Below are 24,839 nucleotides of genomic sequence, written 5' to 3' on the forward strand. Positions count from 1 at the left end.
GCAGTTGGTCCCCTGAGTTACTAAGCAAGGCAATATCATCAGCGAATCGCAAGTTACTATGGTATTCTCCATTAACTCTTATCCCCAATTCTTCCCAATCCAGGTCTCTGAATACCTCTTGTAAACACGCTGTGAATAGCATTGGAGAGATCGTATCTCCCTATATATATATATATATATATATATATAGATAGAAAGAAAACACTTTCAAATAATTTTGAAACATAACATTTATTGGTTGACCATCAGGACGAGAAGTAGCGCATAGCACTATACTTCAGGTGTGGCTCGTTTTCCGCGTACGGGCATCGTCTGCCAATGTGACAAGAAAAATGCAATGAAAGAAATGCCGCCAGCCCTTCCATTCCATGGAATACTGTCAAGATACCGCATGCACTGCCTCGAAAATAAGTTGGCGATTGCAATTGCAGAGTACGCCAAATCAGTTCGGCGGAAGCCTGCGAAGTGGAGCAAGTTTGACGTAAACGTTTCATGAACCGAAACCCGTCAGGGATTTCTTTTATAGTTCCGGCCTACTTTTGGGTGGATAACAGTACTTCTATTTAAGTTGACGAGTATGTAGGGATAATAATTATATCCTTCTTTTTCGCGAGTAATACCTTGTTTGTAATGGTACACTTTGTTTTATTATAAATGGATTTCGTGCGCTTGTCGTGCTATTGTTACATCTTCAGTTCGGCAGTTCTTGATTGTGATTTGACATTAGAACGCCACTGACGTGCGGCGTGCAAAAGTGTGAATATTAGGATTTTGGTTGATACAAGCCTCCCAAATATTGCATTTAAGACAACTTCGAAACGATATACTTCCGGTGAATGTTCACGTCTACAATAGTTTAGGGCCTACGTCTTTGTCCCACGACAATAATCGTCATCTGTCTCGCTTATGTTTCCTTTCTTGAAAACTCTGCGCTCGCTAATTTTCTGTCACGAATGCTGTCACTCAGGTAACGTGCATGCCATTCGGAACCTGGAAGTAACGGGCGCACAGGGTAAAAAAAGAAAAAAAGGTAAGGCACGCAGTATAGATTACGATTATTTTTGTGGGGCAAAGGTACGCCCCAAGGAGTGTAGTATTTTTGTGACACCTTGGGGTGGTCGTTTCGGAGTGCTCCAGAGATAGTCATTTTGTTCGAGTGGTCGAAAAAAATGGTGCTCTAAGTACATTAGGTTGGTTCTTTCAGATCGCCGAAATCGCGCTCAGAAATTCTCCCACCGGTGACGTCGAAGCAATTGCGAGATCCGCCCGGTTTCGGGTAACGCGAGTGACGTATATGCAAATTCCGTCAACGCGCTTTTGCCAATGTTGGCTCGGCCGTTTACGTGGTTTAGGTGGTTTCGTAATCGTACTGGGTCGTGCTTTGTGCGGCTCACGGCGATAATGGCGAAGCGGCAACGTTTGCAATTGTTAGTGGCACCTTCAGTTCTTGACTTGAGTCGAGAGGCAAGCAGTAACAGCAACTTAATCATCGTAGTGCTGAAAACTTCCTCTGCTGACGGAGGACTGTCTCGCCAGTGACGGCCACAATGTGTACAAATATTTGCCATAAATGATGTTTTGCCACGCAAACGCATGAAAACTGAACGTCGATGTCTTGATAAAGGAGGCCACAGGCGTACGCTCGCAACAAAATTCATAACAAAGTCAGGAAGAGCTCGTGCACACCTCGCGTTTGCACCGCTATGCCTGAGTGGCCTCAGTGGGAGACTATATGCCCTCTCGCGATATTCGTACGAAACTCTGTGTGTTTTTTTCCCTCCTGCGTCCGCCACATCAGCTGGCAGGTGGTGGTGGTGGCACGATCTGGATCTCGTACGCCACCTCCTTGCTGCTCATCCAGCTAAAAGAATTGTCGAACTGCAGCACGTCTGCAAAGAGAAGGAACGAGCCAATTGAACATCACCTTTCTAAGAATACGATAAAGAAACGAAGCAGGAGGAATCCCTAACCAGAGTGTACACAATAATATAAATCGAGGCTGCACCTAAGCCTAGTCATGTTCGCGACCACTTCATATTGGCCAAGAGTTCAGATAGAAGTTAGTTACAACACGAAAAATAATGCTTCTTAGAAAGCATTAAGAAATAATCAACAGAGTTGACAAATCACAAACATCGCAAAAATTCAAAGCACATTTAACCTCCAGGCTTTACTTTTCTTCTTTCTCTCAGCACTGAAACACAAGTGTTTCTCCTATCATGAGGCTAATCGTTCTTCAGTGTAGCCAGACCGCTTCAACTTTCGTTTAAGATTGCAATAGCAGTCAGTGAGTGAATAATCAATTAATCAATCAATCAGTCAGTCAATCAATCAATCAATCAATCAATCAAGTTTATTAGACTGACTGGCCATGAACAATATTGAAGATCCTGATTCAGGCACCCTTGAGACGTAACTACGAACAATAATGGCGAATGAGGCATACGCCCAAACAGAAAGAGAGAGACAAAAAGTTTTGAAGAGCATGTTTCGCATGAAAAGGAAATAAATGGGTTCTCATGGGTGAAACTCAGTTTGCTGACGGCATACGTAATTGGAAGTTCCCTCCCTCAATTAAAATTAAATTATATCATGAGGTTTTACGTGCCAAAACCATGATCTGATTATGAGGCGCGCCGTAGTGGGGGATTACGGAATAACTTGGACCACCAGGGGAGCTTTAACATGCACCTGAATATAAGTACAGAAAGTAAAGCATTAGCGGTGGCACAGTACGTACCCTGCATACAGATGGTGTCACGCGCTCAGCGGCTTCGAAACTTTTGACATACTGCACCTTCCACTCGGGGAAAAAAAAGCACGAGAAATTGTGTCAGGCCCTGGTGTTGCATGCCCATTGTCGCGCGACGTAAGAAGCAAACCCTCCTACCCTCATGTGCCGATGGAATCCGCTCCCGAAACAGGCGCTCTCTTCCCTTCACATAATTATTATCCTTTATTAATTTTTTTTTACTTTTCTACATAAGGTTGTCACCGGCTGGCCCTACAGATATCTCCCCTTTATCATTTCACGCTGCGCACAAGAAAAGCATATCAAGTTACGGTTAACGCGAAGAGTCTCGTGAGCCAACCTCCAAATATACGTATGGCCAGACTGCGTAGACCTGCGCAATGCATTCAGAAGGCAGCTTTAAATTAAATTATGGGGTTTTACGTGCCAAAACCACTTTCTGATTATGAGGCACGCCGTAGAGGACTTCGGAAATTTCGACCGCCTGGGGTTCTTTAACGTGCACCTAAATTTAAGTGCACGGGTGTTTTCGCATTTCGCCCCCATCGAAATGCGGCCGCCGTGGCCGGGATTCGATCCCGCGACCTCGTGCTCAGCAGCCAAACATCACAGAAGGCAGCTTTCGTAAGCATGCACAATAACGTTTCTGTCAGAGCCACTTGCCGGCCTATTGAAGCAGCGAACGATATGAAACAGTTCTTACGGTCCGAAAGCATCGGGAACCAGGCTTCAAGAACAGGGAGGGCACTGACCCACCATGATTGCTTAGTGGCTTTGGTGTCGGGCTGCTAAGCACGAGATCGCGGGATAAAATCCTGACCACAGAGGCCGCATTTCGATGGGGGCGAAATGCAAAAGCACCCGCGCATTTAGATTTATATGCACGTTAAAGAACCCCAGGTGGTCAAAAGTAATCCGGAGTTTCCCCACTACGGCGTGCCTCATAATCAGATCGTCGTTTCGGCACGTAAAACCCCATGATTTATTTTAATTTTAATTTAGGGAGGGCACTTTCAGTTATGTATGGCGTCAGCAAGCTGAGTTGCACCCACGAGAAGCCTACAGTGACAAGACCGCTTACACCTTCCAGGCTGTGAGCAGTTCCTGGCCATCTGCACATTTGATCTGGTCATCTAATACAAATAAAATCATTATAAAATTACAGAAAACGTGCCTCGAGACACTCACATGACCCTTCCTACACTCTTTAATAAAATGGACATGACTGGTTGCCTCTTTATATCCGGGTAAGAACTTATGGTGATTCCAATATTGAAAAAAAGAACTTGCTATGTAACTGAAATGTTTCACTTCGCGAATCGCCATCCTTCCTTCCTTTAACAATTTACAGTTGGAGAGAAGCCGGCAGCAAATTGTGCTTGTTGCCGTCACTTCCAACGCATACAAAATCAAATCAAACCCGTCCTCATAGTCAGAGAGGGCGCTCCGATGTTAAACATAACTGCGGCTTTCTGTGACTTCCCTGCAAAGACAGGATCACTTACACGTTCCGGGTTTTGTGCAGACGTGCGAGCCGTGCTCGGGCACCAGGCTGCAGGAGGGAATGCGGTGCAGCTCGAGCAGCTGCTCCTCCACGCCTCCCCCGCCACCTGCCGGTGGCTGGAAGCGAACTCCGAAGGCCAGGTCTCCCTTGGCCGTCTGGAAGGTCCACCGGATCCGGCAGCCGGCCTGGTCCACGGCCACGGGCATCTCGTAGCGACCGCGCCGATCGACACAGAACTGCTGCACGCCTTCGCGCCCCCAGAGCTTCTTGGAGGCGAGCTCGTCGCGGTACTCGTCCGGCACCTCGCCGCCGGGACACACCAGGTGCGGGCAGCGCGGGTCACCGTCGGGTCCCTTGAGGGTGCCTCCCCATTGGGCCGGCAGCTTGGTCAAGTCCATGCACTCGGCTAGGGCGGCCTTCCAGCCGTCTGCAAGCGCGGGCGATGAGCGTCAGCCGCGGGCTCGTCAAAAACACCTGCTTGAATGCACAAACAGCCTAAACTGAAATGCGAACAGGAAATGAGTGATCACAACGCCTGTTACGCGTAATTACGTGGAAGTGCGACGTATAATCGCTCTGTACGTGGCCGGTTTCATCGAGTTGTCCGGATAGGTTGTGTCCAAATCGACGCCGCATTGGTACCGCCCTCTGGATAAACAGGCGCAGGTCGTGAAGGCTATGCTTTTGCTGGCTGCACGTGGTGGAAGCGATTTTGGGAGCCGGGAACATGTCGTAGACGTTCGATTTTGCACACCACCTATTGTACGTTTGGGGTGTCTGAATTAAGCCACGAATCTGGTGAATCTGTGAATCGGGTGAAGTCACGAAGGTGAATCGGGAAACGCAGCAATGCAATGAAGTACTTTCGTAATTATTCGCGTTTGAATTTACGCTGGCAGCACAACCTCGTGCGGCTCCGTGTGTAATGCACATTACCTTCGATCGTTTTCAGAATTACCTCGAAAACGATTAGGCAGGATACTCACCCCGTATTGAAGGTAAGATGCCTGCGGAACTGTATGAAAGGTGTGTTTGAGCATATTCCTGCCGCCAGTTTTCGTGAAAATTGACGCGAGTTGTTCTTGAACCATTCTGTGATCGCAGGCGACGAAGAACACACGTGAATTGTATTTCGTATATACCGCGAGATAACATGAAAATTTATGATAAGGAATCAACGTGACAAACCAGCACACGATGTTACAATTTCATCTCCGTCTTTAAACAAATGAAGGTGGTTTCTACAAGAAAAAATATTAACGAGGAGACGGCCACTTTCTCCTCATGCAGCAAAGCCACCAAAGCGTTACCACTTGCAATTACCACTTGCGATGGCTCCGGGGCTGCACATATTGTTTTTGACATTATTATTTTTTCTGCTGACCACGAGGTCGGCAATTCTATTCCAGGTCGCGATAGCCGAAATCTGATGCAAGTGGAATTCAGAAAACTCTTATATGCGGATTTTTAGTGCACGTTGTTAAGAATTCCACGTGGCCGTAGTTAACCTAGAACATTTCGCCGTATGGTCTGTCATAGCGAAAGTTCCGCTTTAGTAATCTAAAGCCCATTATTCATTCAATTAACCAGCATACGCGTCGGATGCTCGTTCGGGAGAGGGGCATGGGACGCTCGTGAGAGGGTGATAGAGCATAGGATTGGGAAAGGGCAGAGAGACTAACCAGGACTAGCGTTCGCTCTGCTTTCCTGTAGTATAAAATGGCGAAATCGCGTACATAATTTGAGACAGAGAAATCGAAGAGCTGATGGGCGGAAAAGAGTATGCCGCAACAAGTTCACTTTCCCTGAACGCATAATTAAATTTGAATTGAGTGCGGTGTTGCGCTTTGCCTCCAGCATACTGGAATATACTTCGTCCTGGAAATCCTTAAATTTAGAATAATGCTCATTGCACTTTTCACTCGCGCTTTGTCAAGAATTACAATACGACGACGATGAAAAAAAATTTTCCTCGCTACGCTACACTCATTCCTTCGATCTCGTCCCATAACGGTTTCATGCGCCGTTCTACTCTGGCTAATCCTAAAGGCATGCAAGACTATCACTCTTGCATTAGTCTCAGCGCTAAATTGATTGATTGATTGATTGATTGATTGATTGATTGATTGATTGATTGATTGATTGATTGATTGATTGATTGATTGATTGATTGATTGATTGATTGATTGATTGATTGATTGATTGATTGATTGATTGATTGATTGATTGATTGATTGATTGATTGATTGTCAGTCCACTTTGTTGAAAAATGCAAGTTCAGAATTCAAGAGCAGGCTTCACGGAAAATTAACAGGTCAGGAGCGTCCGACTAAACAGGAAACCTAGTACAAGCTTCGTAGGAAATGCGACTGGCACAGGCACGTCGAAAAGTTTAAATTTTGTTTCCTTCACATTTACAGCATCCCATGGATGTTGATAACCGCCGCGACATCCTTGCTGAAATTGTGCCCGTCAGAATGCCTAATAAAAAAAAAAAAGAACTTTCTGCGTTAAGAAAGCATTCGAGTGAGCCAGGGCATATGGGACCTTAGGCATGATAGTGTTGTATACTTTCCATTTACCAGCAGCTTGAGTAGCTGAAAAATAAGAAAAATCATGAATTTCATAGAGCTACTGCTGCGTTGTCGAGTGCCTCCCTCTAACGATAGCGTTCTATGGCTAAGCGTCGTCTCGATTCTGGCCTTCGAGATTTCTAGCGGAGTGGCGTTGCATTGCCCACGCTGTGCCGATGGCCTCGGAGGCCATGTGTTGGTACAGCTAACGTTGCTAGCGTAACATCATGCCGTCGTCGGGAGGTGGCGTCAAGTAGTGAACGGAGGAAAGCAGCACTGACATTTTGATGTGTGTATGTCGCTTCTAAATAGCGCTAATGTCAAAAAAAGGGGGGGAGGATATGGAGAAAACGCACCAATTGGTGAAAAAACAGAATTTCAGAAAGGACAGACGTATCGTGTGTACCTGTGCTTTTTCGTAGCCCATGTTTCGTGAGCGCTGTTTCAATATAAGTTCACCACAGTCGTCATGAACCTCAACTTTGACGCCGTTATACGGGTTCACATAAGAATGCAACTGTGGTTACTCCGCTACATGCGCAGCGACATTGCTACTGCAGATTTCTGGGCTGCTTCACAAAACGAGAATATGTTTTAAACTGGCTTTGCAAAGTCTGTGGCACCATAAATGCATTCTAAAACCTGTAATCACCTAATTCGAATTAAGCGTTTCGTCCACTTCGCTTTCGTATAAGCCAATGGACGAAACGTTCATTTTTTACGGGAAAAAAAATGTTTCTAATGTTTCCGCGAATTATTTACCTCGTTACAAGTGCACCCAGTCTGCTTGGTTCGACACATCGTCTGTATCATCACTCTTACCTTTTTTTTTTTGACATATATATGGAAAGGAGAAAGTGCCTAATTGTGTTACACAAGGCCTACTAAAGGTGTTGCCCCCCCCCCCTAAAAATGACAGAAAAATAGAAGCGAAAGGGGAATGAAGGGTGGAGGGGTATAACCAGGCGTGCCTCCCTTTGGCTACTCCACATGAAATGAAAGAGGTTACGGTAATAGAAAGAGAGAATGGTGACGGAGCATTACGAAGTACAGCGTACAGACCGGCGCACAGCAATAACTGCGCCAATACAAGCAAAAAAAATAATAAAGTCAAAATATGGATATCGTCGATTGTTCACTGCATTGGACGTTTCCAAAGATCGGTGGACACAAAAGGCACAAGTGCAGAAGCCTGTAAAAAAAAAAAAAAAAGTTGACTCGCCATCCCGGCACTGCGAAAGCGGGTGTCCAGCGAACCTGTTGCAAAACTGCCCCTACAAATGCTGAGGGGGGTATGCAATGCATTACTGATGGTTCGGATGCTTGTTTTGAGCTTGTTCTTTATTGAAACGTAGGCTGTTCCATGTGTTGTATGGGTGGTTTCAATGAATGTATGCACTGTTCGCTTCACTTTGCCGAGTGTTTGTAGCCTCTGCATTACGGGTGTATGAGCCATTGCATTTTTTTTTTTTTTTGCTTCCTTAAGGGGGTATGAGCCATTCCTGATGATGATAATTTTTGTTCATGAACGAGCACGAAAAAGTGGAGGATGCTTAAGCTTCGCCTTTAAGAGTGGAACGCGATAGCATTCAAGGATCCCTGACTGCTTCTCACGCATCCCGACAACTGAAACTTATCTAACCGTAATGTTTACCGGGAAACGCTGGCGGCGAACTATATGCACGAAGGCGAGCTTTCTGGTATAAACGCGACCTCTTGCGTGGGCCGATCCTGGGGGTATTTCACAACCACGCCACAAAAGTTGCATGATTTTCAGATTTCTGTTATTGTTCCGCCGTTTTAATGTTTAAGTCTGAGAGGATCGAACATAAAAGACATCCGCTGTCGGTGTTTTATTTCATGACATTTGTTTGCGGACTGTCATTCTCAAACTGCGAGGAATAACTTCGTCATGAATGTAACACAAAGTACGAACAACTTCAGCGATAGAATGGTGTGGCAATATGAGCCGCATATAACGCAGGTCATACAGCAAGGCGCGGTATATTCATATACCTAAACACATACCGCAATTTTCGCTCATGGACAACTTCGTCGATGCCGACACCGGACTTTCTTAGCGTTAACGCGTTAAAATGATAACCACCGAAAGGCTAACAGCTTTGCTGTAAAAACGCTGCAAATTTTTTTCGTATTTCTTTACCTTTGCCGTAGATGCCAACTTTGTTCACCGTCCTCTGCGTCAAAAGGGGCCGCATCATTTTCCACAGGACAGGAAAGAAACTGGGCACTGCGATGAGAGGCATGTGTAAATCATGTAATTAGACCAGGAGCCACCACAGCTCTCCAATCACTGGAGAGCTGAAACTCGGCACAGGTCACGTGTTTCAGAACCCGGACAGAGTTATTGGCGACAACGTTGGGAATCTGCTGACTGTCGCGTCGCCTATGGGCAAGAACAGTTTTAAAAAACGTCGCTTTTCGAATAGAAAGACAAAGTAAGATCTCGGCACGCGCTGTAAGCAAAGCCAAAGAAACTCTGTTTTCAACCATCACTTTATTTTTATGATTGGAAACGTCCTTTAGCGGGTGATGGGTGACGATGAGATTTATCTTGTCTCTCACTTGTGACACGTCAGTGAACCAACCTTACCTGTTCTTGTTCGAGGTCTCTAACGGAGTTTAGGACGCACACGCAAACGAAAAAAATTACCCACTCGTTCAAAAGCTTCATGCAAATCCCAGTATAGATTGCGCAATAACTTTCGCACGAGTGTTGCTCGATTTTCACTGCACAATTTAATGTGCGGCACTTTACTGTCACTTTCGCGATGCTGTCCAACTAATGAAAAATCTACTTATGGGTGAAATCATCGCTGCAGGCAAGGATTCACGAAGCTAATTTTTCATTGTGAAACAAGGTTCTGCTCAGGAAATTCCATGTTTAAAAGTACGTGTAAATCTCTTTAACTTTATTTTTCTTCCTTTCTTTCTTTCTTTCTTTCTTACTATCTCTCTCCCTCTTTCTTTTTTTTTTTTTTTAGCGCAGGACAATGCAATCCTAAACACCATGCTTGCACATATGCGATTCGAGCTTTCTTACGGAACTTCCAGCTTGAGAGAGTGCCTTACTATTCGGAACAAGGTTCTCGACGCGATTTTTTTACCCTCGTATCGGGATTTTTTGCCGCTTCCTTACTCATGACGCTGGGGTCCAGGTGTCCTCCATCGAATGAGGCCGTTGCCACGGTTTTCATATTGCGATAACCTCTTTCTCTTCCTTCAACAATGAAGTTGAAGGAACTTAGCCGCTAGGCGACAAAGCTCTGCAAAAAAGCCTACCTCTCAATGGCAGGAGGCTTTACGCTTAATATTCCACTACAGCAGAGCGTTTCGCGTCCACATAGCCGTCCTACACCAACGCATACAGCGGCCCGCGCCAATCGGCGAAGGACATCACTATACCGTTTGAGCGTTTAGTATAGACCACGTATAGACCGAAGGGCGCCCCATTACCGCGATGCGCATGCGCTAAGACTCCGACGCCTACGTAGCTGGTCTCGCGCGTCAGTGCATCGCCCGTCGCGGTATGCTAAAAGGCATTATCCTAAGAGCGCGGATACGGCGTTGTAACGTGTCGTCAGTTCACGTTTGTAATAGTAATATTGTTATTTTCAAAGTGGGACAAAGTTTATTCACGCATTTGATTCGCAAAAATGCGATAGTAGAGTACACTCCGCGTAAACGCAGACCGAAGGTACCGGAATTTGGGTCAATTTAAGTGAGGCTTATTTTAAAGAAAGCACACAGTTTCGCTGTTATACGACTGTTTAATAGCGCGAACCCATGCTGACGTCACTGAAAAGGAAGCGCAGCATCAGGTAAATCTAGCATCTCGCAGAATTTTTAGCAGTAATAATGTATGCGCCCGCTCAAACAAGGGCGAAATCTGCCAGCATATATAGACTCGATTTCTATTTGTATTTCTTGTTCCTTGAATGGGCTTCCTATTTGTTTTGATGGTCATATGGGACCTGGTGGCCAGTTGTTTCCCCCGAAGCGACAATTTCTGTTCTTTGATGAAAGATGTTACCACTGCAAAATCGAACAGTACTGAAAGACAAGGCACTGACACTATACAAACAGTGCTGCTGTGTCAGTGTCTTCTGTCTGTGCTTTGTTCGATTTTGCGCTGGTAACATGTTTCACCAATTTAGCAGCCAACTAGCTTGTCTAACGGCCTTCGCTAAGATCCTATTAAGGGGGAGTGTCTTTCCTAGCTCAATGGCCCGTATCGGTGCGGCTGCATACACTTGGAATAGTGATCGGACGTCATCTCTGGGCCGTAAAATATGTAGCAGGGCTTGAATGAAGCCTTGAACGAACATCCTCGAGTACCCTTACGTGACGCTTTCTCGCATCTCAGCACCACCTGCCTTTGTAAGCTCGAAAGATCACGTGAGGTCGCCGTTCGCGTTCTTTGACTCGAGTGCAATGAGCGGCCACATTTGAAATGAGCAGCACTGCCCGCCGCAGGTAAGTACGTAGTAGAACAACCGCGGCCGACAGACCATCGCACGTCCTGTTGTGTTTTGAGCTTGTGAATATTGCGCGCTGAGTCATGGTCACCAGGCTGCCGTCTATAGTTTACGTTTAGCCGAGGGTCCCGTGACAGTCTCGTCGTACTGTCCAGATGTCGTTGGTTCACTTATCAGAGTTACAGCAAGGCTTCAACTGAGACAAATGACAGCGTCACAGCCTTGTTCTGAATTCCCCGTCCCGTTGACTAAATATTTGTTATATTCTGCGAGCGCTTCTCTTACCTGAGCCCGCGTAGCGGGTTGTTGCGACGGTAACTAAATTATGTACAGCGTATAGCTAAGCGTAGTCGCGCTGTGCCGTGAACCGTCGCCAACTGTTCACGCACGCTCACCGTTGATGACGAACGCCTTCTCAAGGGACTCCGGAAAGTTTGTCTCGTACATCTTGAGCAACTCCGTCAGAAGGTTGAGCACTACGAACAATGAAGAACAAGACGCTTTTCAACACGACTGGCAGTGAAACGAACGGCACACAGTTAATCATGCACGAAGTACAAAATGCGCGGCTCTTAAGTATTTGTGCTGCATGAAACCCGCTGGCACGTACCTTGCCAGGAGTAAAGCTGGCGCACTGAAAAGCCCTCGTAGTCCATGATCACGTACTGCGTCTCGATCTCTCTTCCCAACTGCAATGGCGAGACAGAAGTCTTAAAAGAGGACATCCTAAAATGGGGTGTTCGGACGAAATGTCCACGCAGTTCTTATGAAGCCGAGCGTTTCCTCCCATTGTTGTTTGGGTGCTTTGAAATAGCTAATGCTCTGGAATTGCGCACTAAAATGTGACGGTTCCAAGCTCTACAGGCAGGTGAGTGTACCGTATACTTCACACTGGACCAGTCCTGTGTGGGAGAACCGATAATACGGCTTTCACGCGTTGTACGTACGTTGGCAAGCGCCGGCCAGCCAAGGCATCATTTGGGTTGATATCTTGCAGCGTAGGCAAGCCGTTTTCTTGAAGATGAAATGGCAACCTAAATGTAGTGCGCTGTAGCCTATTAGGAGCGAAAGTATTGAAAATTTGATTAATAACGATCTCACTGTGCGGAGACATAGCTGTGACAACCTAACTTTAATATTAAAACAAATAAGGATAAACAAAAAGCAATTAGTGAGGTCTGCAAATTAAGAACAAGTAAACAAACAGATTCTGCGTACACGTGCACCATGCTTAAGAACATGCAGCCTTAGATGTAATGCTATATTCAGCTCCGTGAAGCCACTGAAATTGTCACAGCGTTCAACAGGTAGGTTACATTCTCCAGCCTTCGGTGAAACTGTGTGGTATCGTGTGTCCTCGTAGGTTCCGTAGATGTTTATAACAACAACAAAAAAGGCACTGTTGTGTTTCCACATCCTTTTGTGCAGTATAATGGCGCCCGATCTTCATGACAGTTGCATCAACGTGCAGCATTTAAGTTGGCACGTATATGTGAAAGAAGCACCCGGTGCCCATCGCTCACCTTGCGCGACGTGTCCTTTTTGATCTTCTCTTGCAGCTCGAGCAGGTACATGCAGTGGCGGTAAATGTCCGCCTGAGGCAGCACCTGCAGGAAACCTGCGAGGACCACCGGGAAGGCATGATTGCCACGCTCCTAGCAACACTCTCGCCACACCGTTCACGTCGTGCACAGTTTGGGTCACCTCCTAGAACACATTTACAAACACGTAAGTGCCGTCGTCATCATTATCAGCAGCAGCACCGCATTAAAGCCATCTTCAGGACGAAGGCGTCTTCCTGTGATCCCCAGCCCACTGCTATTTTGTGCGAATTAGATGCATCGTATACATCGTATGCCGGCAAATTTCCTACTCTGATCACTTCAGTTGAACACCCGCCGTGGTTGCTCAGTGGCTGTGGTGTTGGACTGCTGAGCACGAGGTCGCGGGATCGAATCCCGGCCCCGGCGGCCGCATTTAGATGGGGGCGAAATGCGAAAACACCCGTGTACTTCGATTTAGGTGCACGTTAAAGAACCCCAGGTGGTCGAAATTTCCTGAGTCCTCCACTACGGCGTGCCTCATAATCAGAAAGTGGTTTTGGCACGTAAAACCCCACAACTAACTTTTCACTTTAGTTAAACAGTTCCCGTGCCAGGGTGCGCTTTTGTTCCGTAACAACAAAAAAAAAAGGAACAACCGTAAGGATTGCTTGCGCAACAAACGATGGTGAATGCCACTGTTGGTGCAGTGTTAAGATATGGAACGACAGTAGTTTATATCAGCGCGGGGACGTGCGTAGAAAATGTTCTAATTCTGGTTAACTAGCAGAAATAGTTTCCATCGCATACCCTCGACGTGCTAAAGTTGGGCTACCCTCGGTAGCAGTCACTGAATTTAGCATGTTTAGGAAAAGACGTCCGCGATGTCCAGGATGAACGTGGTTTTTAAGTTGGTCTATCCAAGCTCGATATGACTAGGAAGTTGACTGATAAAAGCGCTACACAAGGCCACTAACAGCGTTGAAGAATAACATCGCGCACCAAGTGTTTCGTACTGACTTTCTTGTTGCAGGAATATCCGAAAGCCGATCAAGTCGTTGCGGTTCGGGGTTCTTTCATTTTTCTTTTAATGAAGCGTGCCTTTATTCATCGATCGATTGATCATCGTGTTTTTATGGCGCGAGGGGCAATTGTGGCCAAAGAGCACCATAAGTCACACTTGTTTTGCTTGCACAAAGAAGCAGGCTTGTGACTTCATAGAATATAATTTTGCAGAATAAAATAAATGAAATTAAATTCGTTCACTCCTTATCAGTTATTTGGCCTATCTACGCTATAACAATACCCTTCAGAAACGACGTCACTTTTTGGCGGAAAAGACACTGCGTGGAGGCAACGCTGTCCTTTCTATTTTATATTGCCTTCACCTTACCCGCCGTGGTTGCTCAGTGGCTATGGTGTTGGGCTGCTGAGCACGAGGTCGCGGGATCGAATCCCGGCCACGGCGGCCGCATTTCGATGGGGGCGAAATGCGAAAACACCCGTGTACTTAGATTTAGGTGCACGTTAAAGAACCCCAGGTGGTCGAAATTTCCGGAGTCCTCCACTACGGCGTGCCTCATAATCAGAAAGTGCTTTTGGCACGTAAAACCCTATAATTTAATTTTTTTTAATTGCCTTCACCTTTCCCTACAGGCCATCAAGGCGTGCGCTCACCCCCTAGATAGGTAAGTAATGCAGTAAAGCTGGCTCTTTAGGTAAACGTAGAGATAACCTTGCCTTGCGGAACCAGATAAAACGAAAATTAAATGGGCTCCACCAGAACTGCCTTACGCCTACACACTACCCTAGTATATCCACTACGGTATTATCATGCGTATTGACCACTCGGTCGGCGCAAGACGCCCTCCTACTACATTCGAAAATTTGCTAATGTTGTCGCGCGTTCTGTAGCGAAAGAATCTTGTCTAATCGGACGCGAACGCTGTTGTACATTGTCGAATGTAAGCGAGCACGAGTGAATATTCTGGAATGTACTATGGCACATGCATGAACGGTATGCGTACTTGACGCGTGAGATCATATGTCGACGACCGACGAATGTGATGGCCGTTATCGCTGTGCTTACAGCTGTTACTGGTTTGCCTGCGCCCAAGTGTACAGAGTTGCATCGACCGAGATTACTAGAAAAAAAAAAGAAAAAGAGACAGCATCCGGTTCTACACCATTCACACTTAGGAAACAAGGCCAATGTGAGTCATACTTAAATAATAACCCGGCCTCGTTGTTTAAGCACTCGTGTCCGTAATTTTCATGCGTAATTTTGTATAATAACGCCTTTCTTATCTTTTTGTGACTGCTATCAACAATCTAAGCTAAATGTGACCATTTTACAGTCTGCTGGTACTAGCAGCATTCATTCTGGACTTGTAGCTTTAGATTTGGTGCGCTAGCGATCGAGTCGACCTCGAACGCTCGAAGGCCCTACCGAGGGCTGACGATCTGTTTAGCGTTAAGAGGCTGAGACTGCATTATGCATTATCTCACCCGCGACCTTCACAAACAAGACAATAAAAATAGCAATGGCACGGACTGGTGGTACACCTCAACGTGCACGTGGAGTCGCAATGCTATAGGCTGAGTTCGGTGTCGTTGAGTAAGTCACTTTGATACGTTCCAAAAAAAAAAGAAATATGAAATTTTACGTGCCAAAACCACGATGCGATTATGAGGCATTCTGCAGTGCGGGACACCGGATTAATTTGATCAGCCGAGGTTCTTTCACGTGCACTAGGTGCACGGTACATGAACGTTTTCTTTCTTTGTGCGTGTGTGTGTGTGTGTGTGTGTGTGTGTGTGTGTGTGTGTGTGTGTGTGTGTGTGTGCGCGTGTGTCCGTGTGTGTGTGTGTGCGTGCGTGTGCGTGTGTGTGCGTGCGTGTGTGTGTGTGTGTGTGTGTGTGTGTGTGTGCGCGCGCGTGTGTGTGTGTGTGTGCGTGCGTGCGTGCGTGCGTGCGTGCGTGTATGTGTGTGTGTGTGTGTGTGTGTGTGTGTGTGTGTGTGTGTGTGTGTGTGTGTGTGTGTGTGTGTGTGTGTGTGTGTGTGTGTGTGTGTGTGTGTGTGTGTGGTGTTTTCTGCGCCAATCTAATTGGGGGCGCCGTTGCCGGGAAGAAACACGTGACGTCGAGCTCAGCTGCGCAACGCCAGCCGCAGCCGGGATCGGACCCGCGACCTCGAGCTGAGCAGCACAACGCCATGGCCACTGAACTACCGCCGCCGGTTCTCCTATGTCTTCTTTTCTTTGTACGAACCGAAACGAATTGGTGTGTTCTATCTTTTTCTTGCTTTCTCTATTCCCCCCCTCTCTCTTTCTTTCTTTCGCGCTCATGGTTAGGCGTTACAGGATGTATAGCTTGTCCGATCGGACCTGGATCTGACAATCAGTTCTGCCCGAGCGAGGATAAAGAGTTCCAAAGCACCGGAGCAGCGTGCCCGCGACCGCCGAAGGTCGGGACACGGTGTGTTCGTCCGCCGGAACACGTCCCGCGTTCACGGCCGCCATATATACGCGTCGCCGGCTGCGGAGAGCGCGACGAAATTCACCTCGCCGCGGTCTCGTATATAGCGCGCGCTGGCTTCGTCATACCTGACGCAAGGCGTGCACCGTCCTTGTCCGCAGGGTCAGCGCGCGGTGAGATCTCGCTTCGTGCTTGGCTCGCGTCGTTCGCGGCGCGCGGGGCCTTTATCGAAACGAGAGGGTCATGAACGAACGGGCTCCGACGGGTGGCTCAAATATCAAGATTTGGCACGCGCGTGTGCGTGCACTATTTCTCGAGCGCAGAAAAACAAAAACCACCTTCGCGTACTCCTGTGAGAAAAAGTATGCGGAGCAGAGATTCCGCGATAAAGTAGATTTTCTTCTCCGCCATATGGATGTGACTTGAAATTGGCGAGTGCAATCCAAACTTGGCATCGCTAAACTGTCCGGTCCACTCAACAATTTCAGTTGGTGCGTCTAAGTTATGAATACATTCGTTTGCTTTTATTTTTATTTGTTGTCGTCGTCGTCGTCGTCGTCGTCGTCGTTGTTGTTGTTGTTGTTTTGTTGTTGTTCGGCGAGTCACAGTATGCTCTTGCTCACAGGATGCGTTACTTTTCGGAGTTATTATGGCCCTGCTTACAAGCAAATGTCTTCGCAGATTAAGTCAATTTTTTTTCATGAAGATAACGGGTGGATATCGAATGACCGCGAAGGGTAATTTCTTACGCAATATATTCGTTGTTTCAAGCAGCTCCTTCTCCTAACGAGCTAGTGCATCTACTGGAGGATCGAATTGGGGAGGGGGATTCCTGGACTTTCTTTCCCGCCCCCAACTCTCCTATCCGTAGTAACAGGTATAAATATCTTGAAAACACGAAGAAGGAAGACAAACGAAGAAGGAAGACGCAACACGAGTACCTTCTTTGGCATCATCTTAAGCGCTTTATACAAGTACATGTTCTATAGTATACCAAGAAGACGTAACGTCAACCTTTACGAAGTTTATCTTTGAGGCGTCTGCCACGGAGTGCATTGCCCCTTATTACTGCCCCACAATGTCGCACTACTGATACATAGGCAAACCGAGGCTTAGCTACCTGCCGGTGACCTTGAGTTTTAAAGATAGCAGTGAAAAGGTGAATGCATCTTCCGTGGAGAACCGTAAAAGAGAGCAGATGACTTGAGTATTGGAGGCGTAAAAGAGGGGAGCACACACTGAAAGGAACATTGCTTATTTTACTCAAGGCGATAAAACAAGTTAGTCAGTTCATTGCTAGAGGAAACTGGATCTTTCTTTCATCCTTTCCCCTCTCCCACCTGGAGTAATGTGCCAGGCATGTCGCTAGGCTAACCTCTTCACATAGTATTAAGCTTCTCTCTCTCTCTCTAAACAACTTGAATAAGCGCCAAGAAAGTTAAAGAAAATGACGACCTTGGTGGCACCAGCTCTCGTCCATTTCAAAGGGAATGATCGTAAAATACAACCATCCATGCAATAGGTGGTGTCCGAATCCACGCCTCACAGTGTGGCGCCCTCTGGATTTTAAGTGCGGATCTTAAAGGCCATGAATTTGCTGGTTGCACGCGGCGGAAGCGATTTTGCGAGCCAGAAACACGTCATGGACATCGGGATTATGGACATCACCTATGGCTCATACAACCGTCTCTCTCCTCTTTGCCCTCCATTTCTTCTCGCTACAGGAACGGTGCCCGCCTCACCCTTTATGTCCACGCTGCCGATGTTTATGAGCCAGACGGGGTGTCCCTTCGGATTGCAGTCCAGGATGCCACCGGGAAAGTTCTCCCGCATCACCTGTAACATTGAGAAATGGTCGAGCCCGATTTCGTATTTTCTTTTTCATTTTATTTCTGGCCTCACTGACGGTGTAGGCCACATAGTTAGGGAGTAGTACATGCTCATTATGCTTATATGACCGCTTGTAACACACCTTGCCTGCACTCTACTTAGTTTCATTACCCGTGCCCCTTTCACCAAATATGACAGTCTTCAAGAATGGCTGAGGAAGGTGCTCCGAACCAAGTCATTATAAAGCAACAACAACAAAAAGCGCTTTGTTCTTGAGTATTGTTTGTCACCAAGTGGTCGTACATCCTGTTGTCTGGTTATCGATACTGTTCACTGTAAAAAAAGTTCCAACTGCATAATCTCAGCTACAATATCATTTACGCAGTGTTTGATCTCCTAATCAACTCAGCCGTCGTGCTACCAATCGAAAGGTCTGATTATGTACCACTGTGTCTGGCGGCCTTACCACGGCGAATCTGAAACGTCACAGCCGATGACATATCCAAAAATAACTAGCTTTTCACCTACAGTCGATATCATCAAAACCACCTAGATAGCAAAAGCCCTGTACCCTCCGATTCAAGACGTCATGCTACCTGGCCCGAAATTCCCCATTGCCAAGGCTGGCATGACGAAAGCAGTGACGTCGAAAACACCTTTTTTTTATTCTGGAGCATCGCCATTAGATTCTGCGGCAGTCGGGCCAGGTAGCATGATGTCATGGATCGGAGTGAAAAGGCCTTGTGCTTTCTAGGTGGTGTTGACATCATCCGGTCATTGTACTACTCCTGAATGTTAAACGACGGCCGAATGACTCTAGTGGATGAAAACTGTTCCACCGACCATCAGCGATTTCAGCGTTACATAAGTTCGCTCGCTATTGCCGTTAGAAACTCTAATTTTTCTTTCCGTCACTTAGTTTCGTAATCAGCAGATTCACTCTAACTCCCTTCGTTACCGTCCGTTTCTATCCCGTAGAGGATTACTGTCACGATGCAGTTATCTTTTCAGTGATATTGGTAAGCTGGTGTGTTGCAAAGTGAGCTGCTAATACATTCACATACGGCTCCGCCCATCTGGCGAACATATTCTGAACAGGTGACTTTTCAGCACAGCTGTCACATAGTTTGACAGTACTCCTTAATCGTTTCCAGGCCACTACACATGTGAGCGGACAGGGCAGCGTATAATTTACTACCATCACAGAACGTGCCTCGTTACAGTGCCCCATACGTCGATATGAAACAGCAGTCCTCACTTTCCTGGAAGGCTCAGTGCCAGCTGTATTACATGAGCCTTACAACAGAGCCCGGTCGCAGACGTTGTCACTTGTGGGGTTGCTTCGGAGCTTTTAACACAAAACCTTTTAAAACTTCAGAACTTTCAAAAAAAAGTACGAGTGTAGCAGTGGAGACACAGAAGCCGGCAAACCCACCTTGGGCACCTTGTAGTCCGTGAGCAAGGTGTCCACGCCGTTCTCCTTGCGCCATCGCAGGTGCTGTTCGGGAAGCAAAGCTCAGCCGAGGGCTGTGCGCCCACCAAGGGCGCCAACGTGTCTCACCTGTCGAAACATGTGCTCCGCCCGGTCCAAGTCGAACTCGCGTGCTGAGGAGCAAAAGCATTCGTTAGAAGGCCGGTCGCGAACGTACCATAATGTCGTCATGCAGAAGTCAAATCTTTCGCGGGAACGGCCTCAACTGAGGGAATGTGCGTAATGTGCTGCCAGCAAGCGACGACAGAATGTGTAATGTGCGAGCGTCCGATACACACGACACCCCACATGCACGTTATTCAGACAACTGTACGTGAGCTTCAACGAAACAACATAATGTTGGTTCGATCCATGAGGTAGCAGGAAGGAGGACATCGGCTTCTCATGGTTTGAGGTCGTCGCATTGATCTACGACGGAACGGAACGGGCTTCCACCTCTCAGAGGACGTCCCTGAAAAATGTCGCGCGACTACTTTTTTTGTGTTTTGCAGGCTTTCTTTTAGGTCCGGAAAAAAATTATGTAGCACGTATTTAGCAACAGAAAGCTGTATCGATAATTTTTCAGGAGGGTCTATAATTTTCTCATTGGCACTTCTTCTGGTCTGCCTATTATATTTGAGCAGTTCATTAACTATTAATAACTAATTATACAATTAGGTGAAATACAACAGAATAGTCTGGCTGATAGTCTGATGGTGTCAAACTATATACCTGAAGAGCTAACTTCTTACGATTTTCCTTTTTGTTTTTCTGGCAATGCCGTTTTTCTCTGCTCACCTGCTGACAATAAATTTGTTTCCGAAATACTTAAGAGTTCACTGAGCTTCCATGTTCAGGTTAATGAGCAAAAGCAATTGTGACCTGAGCCACATATCAAATCTTATTAGGCCAGGTTGTGCGCTGCAGCAAGTATTACTATATCCACTTGGTCGCATACTGTGGGTTCGTTTACAGTTACCTGCTGTGGCGCCATTGTGTGCTCGCCTCGCCCAAGGCCAACTTGTGCACCCTAGATGCGCAATACAGATCACAGGCGCCCTCACCTCGAAGCCATCGAAGTAGGTTGGCGTCCGTGTGCTCCGGCCCCCGGACGTCGGCCACCGCTTCGCGAAACTGAATGAACAGAACAAGGCGAACATGTCAACAATGAGTCGCTGCAGGCTAAAGTGTCGCGCGTCCACCACATGCGTGACTATGCGTATATTTGTGCGTTTGCTAGCGCCTCATAAGGGCGGTCGCTCTAATAAGGCGTTACATTCAGAATTGCCTTCAGAGGGTCCCACGCGTCTCAGTGCGTAGCCCTTCAGTTTGCATGGCTAGTTAGTGCGGACTGCTGCGTGCTTTAAGCGGACCCTGCCTCAAGTGAAACGCTACTGATTGATTGATTGATTGATCGATTGATTGATTGATTGATTGATTGATTGATTGATTGATTGATTGATTGATTGATCGATTGATTGATTGATTGATTGATTGATTGATTGATTGATTGATTGATTGATTGATTGATTGATTGATTGATTGATTGATTGATTGATTGATTGATTGATTGACGTTTTTCTTCGTGTAGAGTAACATTCGTCTACAGATGTGCGTCGATGAATACGTGCTTGCATGACCATTCAATGCAGCCTGGATCATTCGCTTCCGCAGCGTGGCTTTGTCATCTTTCTGCCGTCGTAGTTTGTAGGCGCGCTCGTAGTTGTTTGTGGCACAATATGCAATTTAGCTTGACACCTAGAGCCCATGTAGAGCATTCGATGACACGTGTATAAAAGCGGCCAGACGCAAGCGGCCGTTATCTGTTTCGCCGACCGCCGACGACGCTTGTTGCTATCGCCGCCACCGAGCTTAAAGAACACATTATCCAAATAGACTGTTCACGGGTCATTAACCGCCTGTCTTCCCGCCTGCCTGCCTGCCTGCTTGCCTTGCTGCTTAGCTGTGCCTGTGCTTAGTTACACTTACGGCACATTTCAAATTTTCGCGCAGATGAGGAATGTCGCAATAATAGTCGCTGTGCGCACCTGGCAAATTGTGTGCTACAAAGTGGGACGCTGTAGTGTAACTTAAACGAGTGCTCGTTTTGTCGTGACTCTGTATACTAAACTCGTCCGACGAGTTCTCACCGAGAAATAGATCGTAAAAACAACGCGAAAAGTATGCAGAGGATGAAAAAAAAAAGAGAGAAAGTTCTGCCTATTTTGTTAGATGCATCTATCGCCTCTCATGACAGAAAGCTACACTAGATGAGCAGCATGATTTGCTGACGTGCCTTGAACGTTTTACATGCACCACGCGCCTTAGTATACAGAGCAATTATTTTGTGAGTCCGATAAAACCTTTATTCGTCATTAGACCCCTAGCAGCATCGGCTATGGCGATGCGCACACTAGCCTCGAGGTCGGAGTTTTGACTCCGGCCGCAGCGGCCGCATTTGAATGGTGGCAAAATGTATAAATGCTCGCGTACGTATATTTAAGTGCATGTTAAAAAAGCCTAGGTGGTCAAAATTCATTCTGATATCTAGTGCCCCCCTCTGTGGCGTGCCTCATAATCAGATCGGGGCTTTGGCACATAGAACCACCAGAGCTTAATTAATTTTAATTATGAATAGTGCGCCCGCGTTGCGTCTGACATTTCCAACCGCTGTGCCTTGCGAGCTGTTTACTTTATACGATGAAAACCTGCCAGCTGGCCCAAAAGTTGCTGTTTGTTTTAGATTAGGGATACCACCCAGGCCGCGAGGATTCCCTTGCACAGAACAAACTTTAAAGCAGCTCTAGTCTGACTGCCCATCGTAAGAAGATGAAAGGCTAGCCCTTCGGGACACTTTAGGAAAATTAGACGACCAGCCTTGTGAAGAACTGAAGACTCTGGAACTGTGGCCACGTGCGTCTGAGATATGCAAAACCTGCCGCGTTTCTTGAGATCCAGCAGCCTGTGTGACCGCTTGTCAGTGACTAATCAAACAACACTTGTGCTTGTGTGTCGTGAATTTTTCTTCTCTCCTTCTGCGCATCTTTCTCGTCCCCTTTCTCTCTTCCCGAGTGCAAGGTAGCCCAAACAGGGGCAGCCTGGTTCAACTCTCTCCCTTTTCCCTCATCACTTTTCTCTGTACCTCTGTGACATGCATGAGGATGGGCCTTTCGCAAGTGGCAAAAGATTACCAGGTATATCGCTGTTTTCAACTCTGGTGCGTCACGTGCCTTTGTTCTTGCCTTGCTTTGTTCACTACAGAGAGATTAGCAGATTACTAGGTTGCGCAGGTCACAAGATTGTTCCCGCTGTCGACAGCTCCGACTCCACTCCGAGAGAAGTAATATTAAACAAAACAAAACTGGAAAAAGTGAGCCACACTTGACAGCTTGCGGCCCGCCGACGCGAAGAAGGTCAATTTATGTACCTTCTTCGAACAAAAACAAGTCCCATAAGATGGGGAGGAATCGGGGTCCAAAGGTAACGCAGTGTGAAGAAAAAGTGTTTCTTCCAATGAACATATTAAATACAGGATTGGATAACACCGTGATATGAGAATTATGCATCATTGGCTACCAGACTACTTCGCGTCGCGTCTTTTGCGGCTTGTGAAAGTGTCGCCATTAAAGTAGCCTTGCGGAAACGTCATTGCAGTCAGCATCAGCCTGCTGTTCCCTTTGCAGGCAGCAATGCTGAGCTTTACCTATTTCAGCGAGGGTTTCCCCTTATCAAGTGCATCCAGCGTACGTTACATGTCGTTAAAGAATTACCGAACGTTGCATTAATCATCGTTTTCCAGTAAGTGCCTTCATATATAAGCGTAGCAGGCAACGAGGCCGCTGACAGTCTTTCGCGCAAAGTGTTGCAGTCCAAGCCACCGAAGAAGGCTAACCAGTACGCAGAAAGAGACATGAAGCAGGTCATCTTAAGAGGAAGCTTTAGCTCTGGTACTCCTGTCTAAATACATGTAAAAGGAGAATTCATTTTTCTCGGCAACTACTGCACCAAATTTGGCGAGGATTGTTGCATTTAAAACAGAAACTGAAGATCTAGTGACTGTTTCGAATTTTGGTTTAGGTCGCCAATGTTTTATTGAAAATCGGCAAAAATAAAAAAATTCGGGAAACCAAACTATCAAGTTTACAACTCTGTAACTCAGCAATGAAAAATGATGTCTTAATTATGTGAATGGCACCAAATAGTACATCTAAAGCGGGCTAAATTGGCAAGTTACAAATGAATTTGAAAAAAATTTATTAATATGGAAATACAGCTTTTGCAGAACCCTTCTATACGACGTAACAACTTAACGTAAGATATAAAATGACATATCACATTTGTCCGCTTTCAGTGGTCTAGTGGGTGTCCTTTATACAGAACCGCAATATCTCTGCTTGATGCAGAGCTATTAATTTGTAAACTTCGTGCTTCTATTTTTGTTTTCAAACTTTAGAATTTTTCAAAACTTTTAAACAAAATTCAGGCCCTACATCAGAATTCCGCTACCAACAGTCACTAGAATTTAACTCTCTCTCTCTCAAACGCAACAAATTTAATTAAAATCGGTGCAGAGGTTATCTCGTAGAAAACGTTTTTGCGTTTTACATGTATTTGAATAGGCCGCGTTGCTGGGCCCGAGCTAAAGCTTCCTCGTAAGCCACTTCCGTTCTTTGTGGTCTCCACCGCACCAACCTTGTGTTATTACGGGACTTAACAGAACTGAAGCCGCTCTCCTTCGTCGCATCCTCACAGGGTCAGAGCAAACTCCAGCTTTGCGGTACAAGACAGGATTCGTCCCATCACCGTCGTGTGTGAATTTGTCCAGCTGTTGGGGACAGTTAACATTACACACTAAAGCGTCTTGAAGCAGAACGTAAAATATGAACAGGTGGACTGAAGCGCGAGATGGCCCCACACTCTAGTGAGAGTGACATTCGGTCACCGCGAGGACGTGGGACATTTAAGGGAGAGGTGATTTGGCTCCTCCTAAAATTCCCACGGAATGAATACGCGGGGTCGTATAACGTGAATGGTGAGCCGCGTGGGACGACGTGGTTTGGATAAGGGGCAACGCGTAGCGCTCGCTGTCAAGCTCATTCTGATGCTGGGTGTTGTTGTTACTAGACCGTCTGTGATGGGCTTCAGACCGTACTGCGATTGAAAGGTGGCGCTCGGGCTGAGCAACATGCCGG

General features: G+C 46.5%; 1 protein-coding gene across 1 annotated transcript in view; it reads right to left on the minus strand.

Moving 5' to 3' along the window:
* Positions 1–212: 212 nt before the first annotated feature.
* The window catches only part of LOC126522002 (SEC14-like protein 2), a 31,945-nt gene continuing 7,318 nt past the window's right edge, over positions 213–24,839 (minus strand). Inside the window, exons 2-11 of the mRNA XM_050170772.3 lie at positions 20,712–20,781; positions 19,738–19,781; positions 19,612–19,674; positions 18,089–18,182; positions 12,852–12,946; positions 11,939–12,017; positions 11,724–11,804; positions 8,994–9,080; positions 4,258–4,683; positions 213–1,889 (exon numbers count right to left, since the gene is read on the minus strand). Of these exons, the coding sequence (XP_050026729.1) occupies positions 1,795–1,889; positions 4,258–4,683; positions 8,994–9,080; positions 11,724–11,804; positions 11,939–12,017; positions 12,852–12,946; positions 18,089–18,182; positions 19,612–19,674; positions 19,738–19,781; positions 20,712–20,781 (1,134 nt within the window). The 3' untranslated portion in view covers positions 213–1,794. The remainder of the gene's footprint in view (positions 1,890–4,257; positions 4,684–8,993; positions 9,081–11,723; positions 11,805–11,938; positions 12,018–12,851; positions 12,947–18,088; positions 18,183–19,611; positions 19,675–19,737; positions 19,782–20,711; positions 20,782–24,839) is intronic.

Source organism: Dermacentor andersoni, chromosome 6 (assembly GCF_023375885.2).
Source record: "Dermacentor andersoni chromosome 6, qqDerAnde1_hic_scaffold, whole genome shotgun sequence".
In the NCBI taxonomy this organism is placed as follows: domain Eukaryota; kingdom Metazoa; phylum Arthropoda; class Arachnida; order Ixodida; family Ixodidae; genus Dermacentor; species Dermacentor andersoni.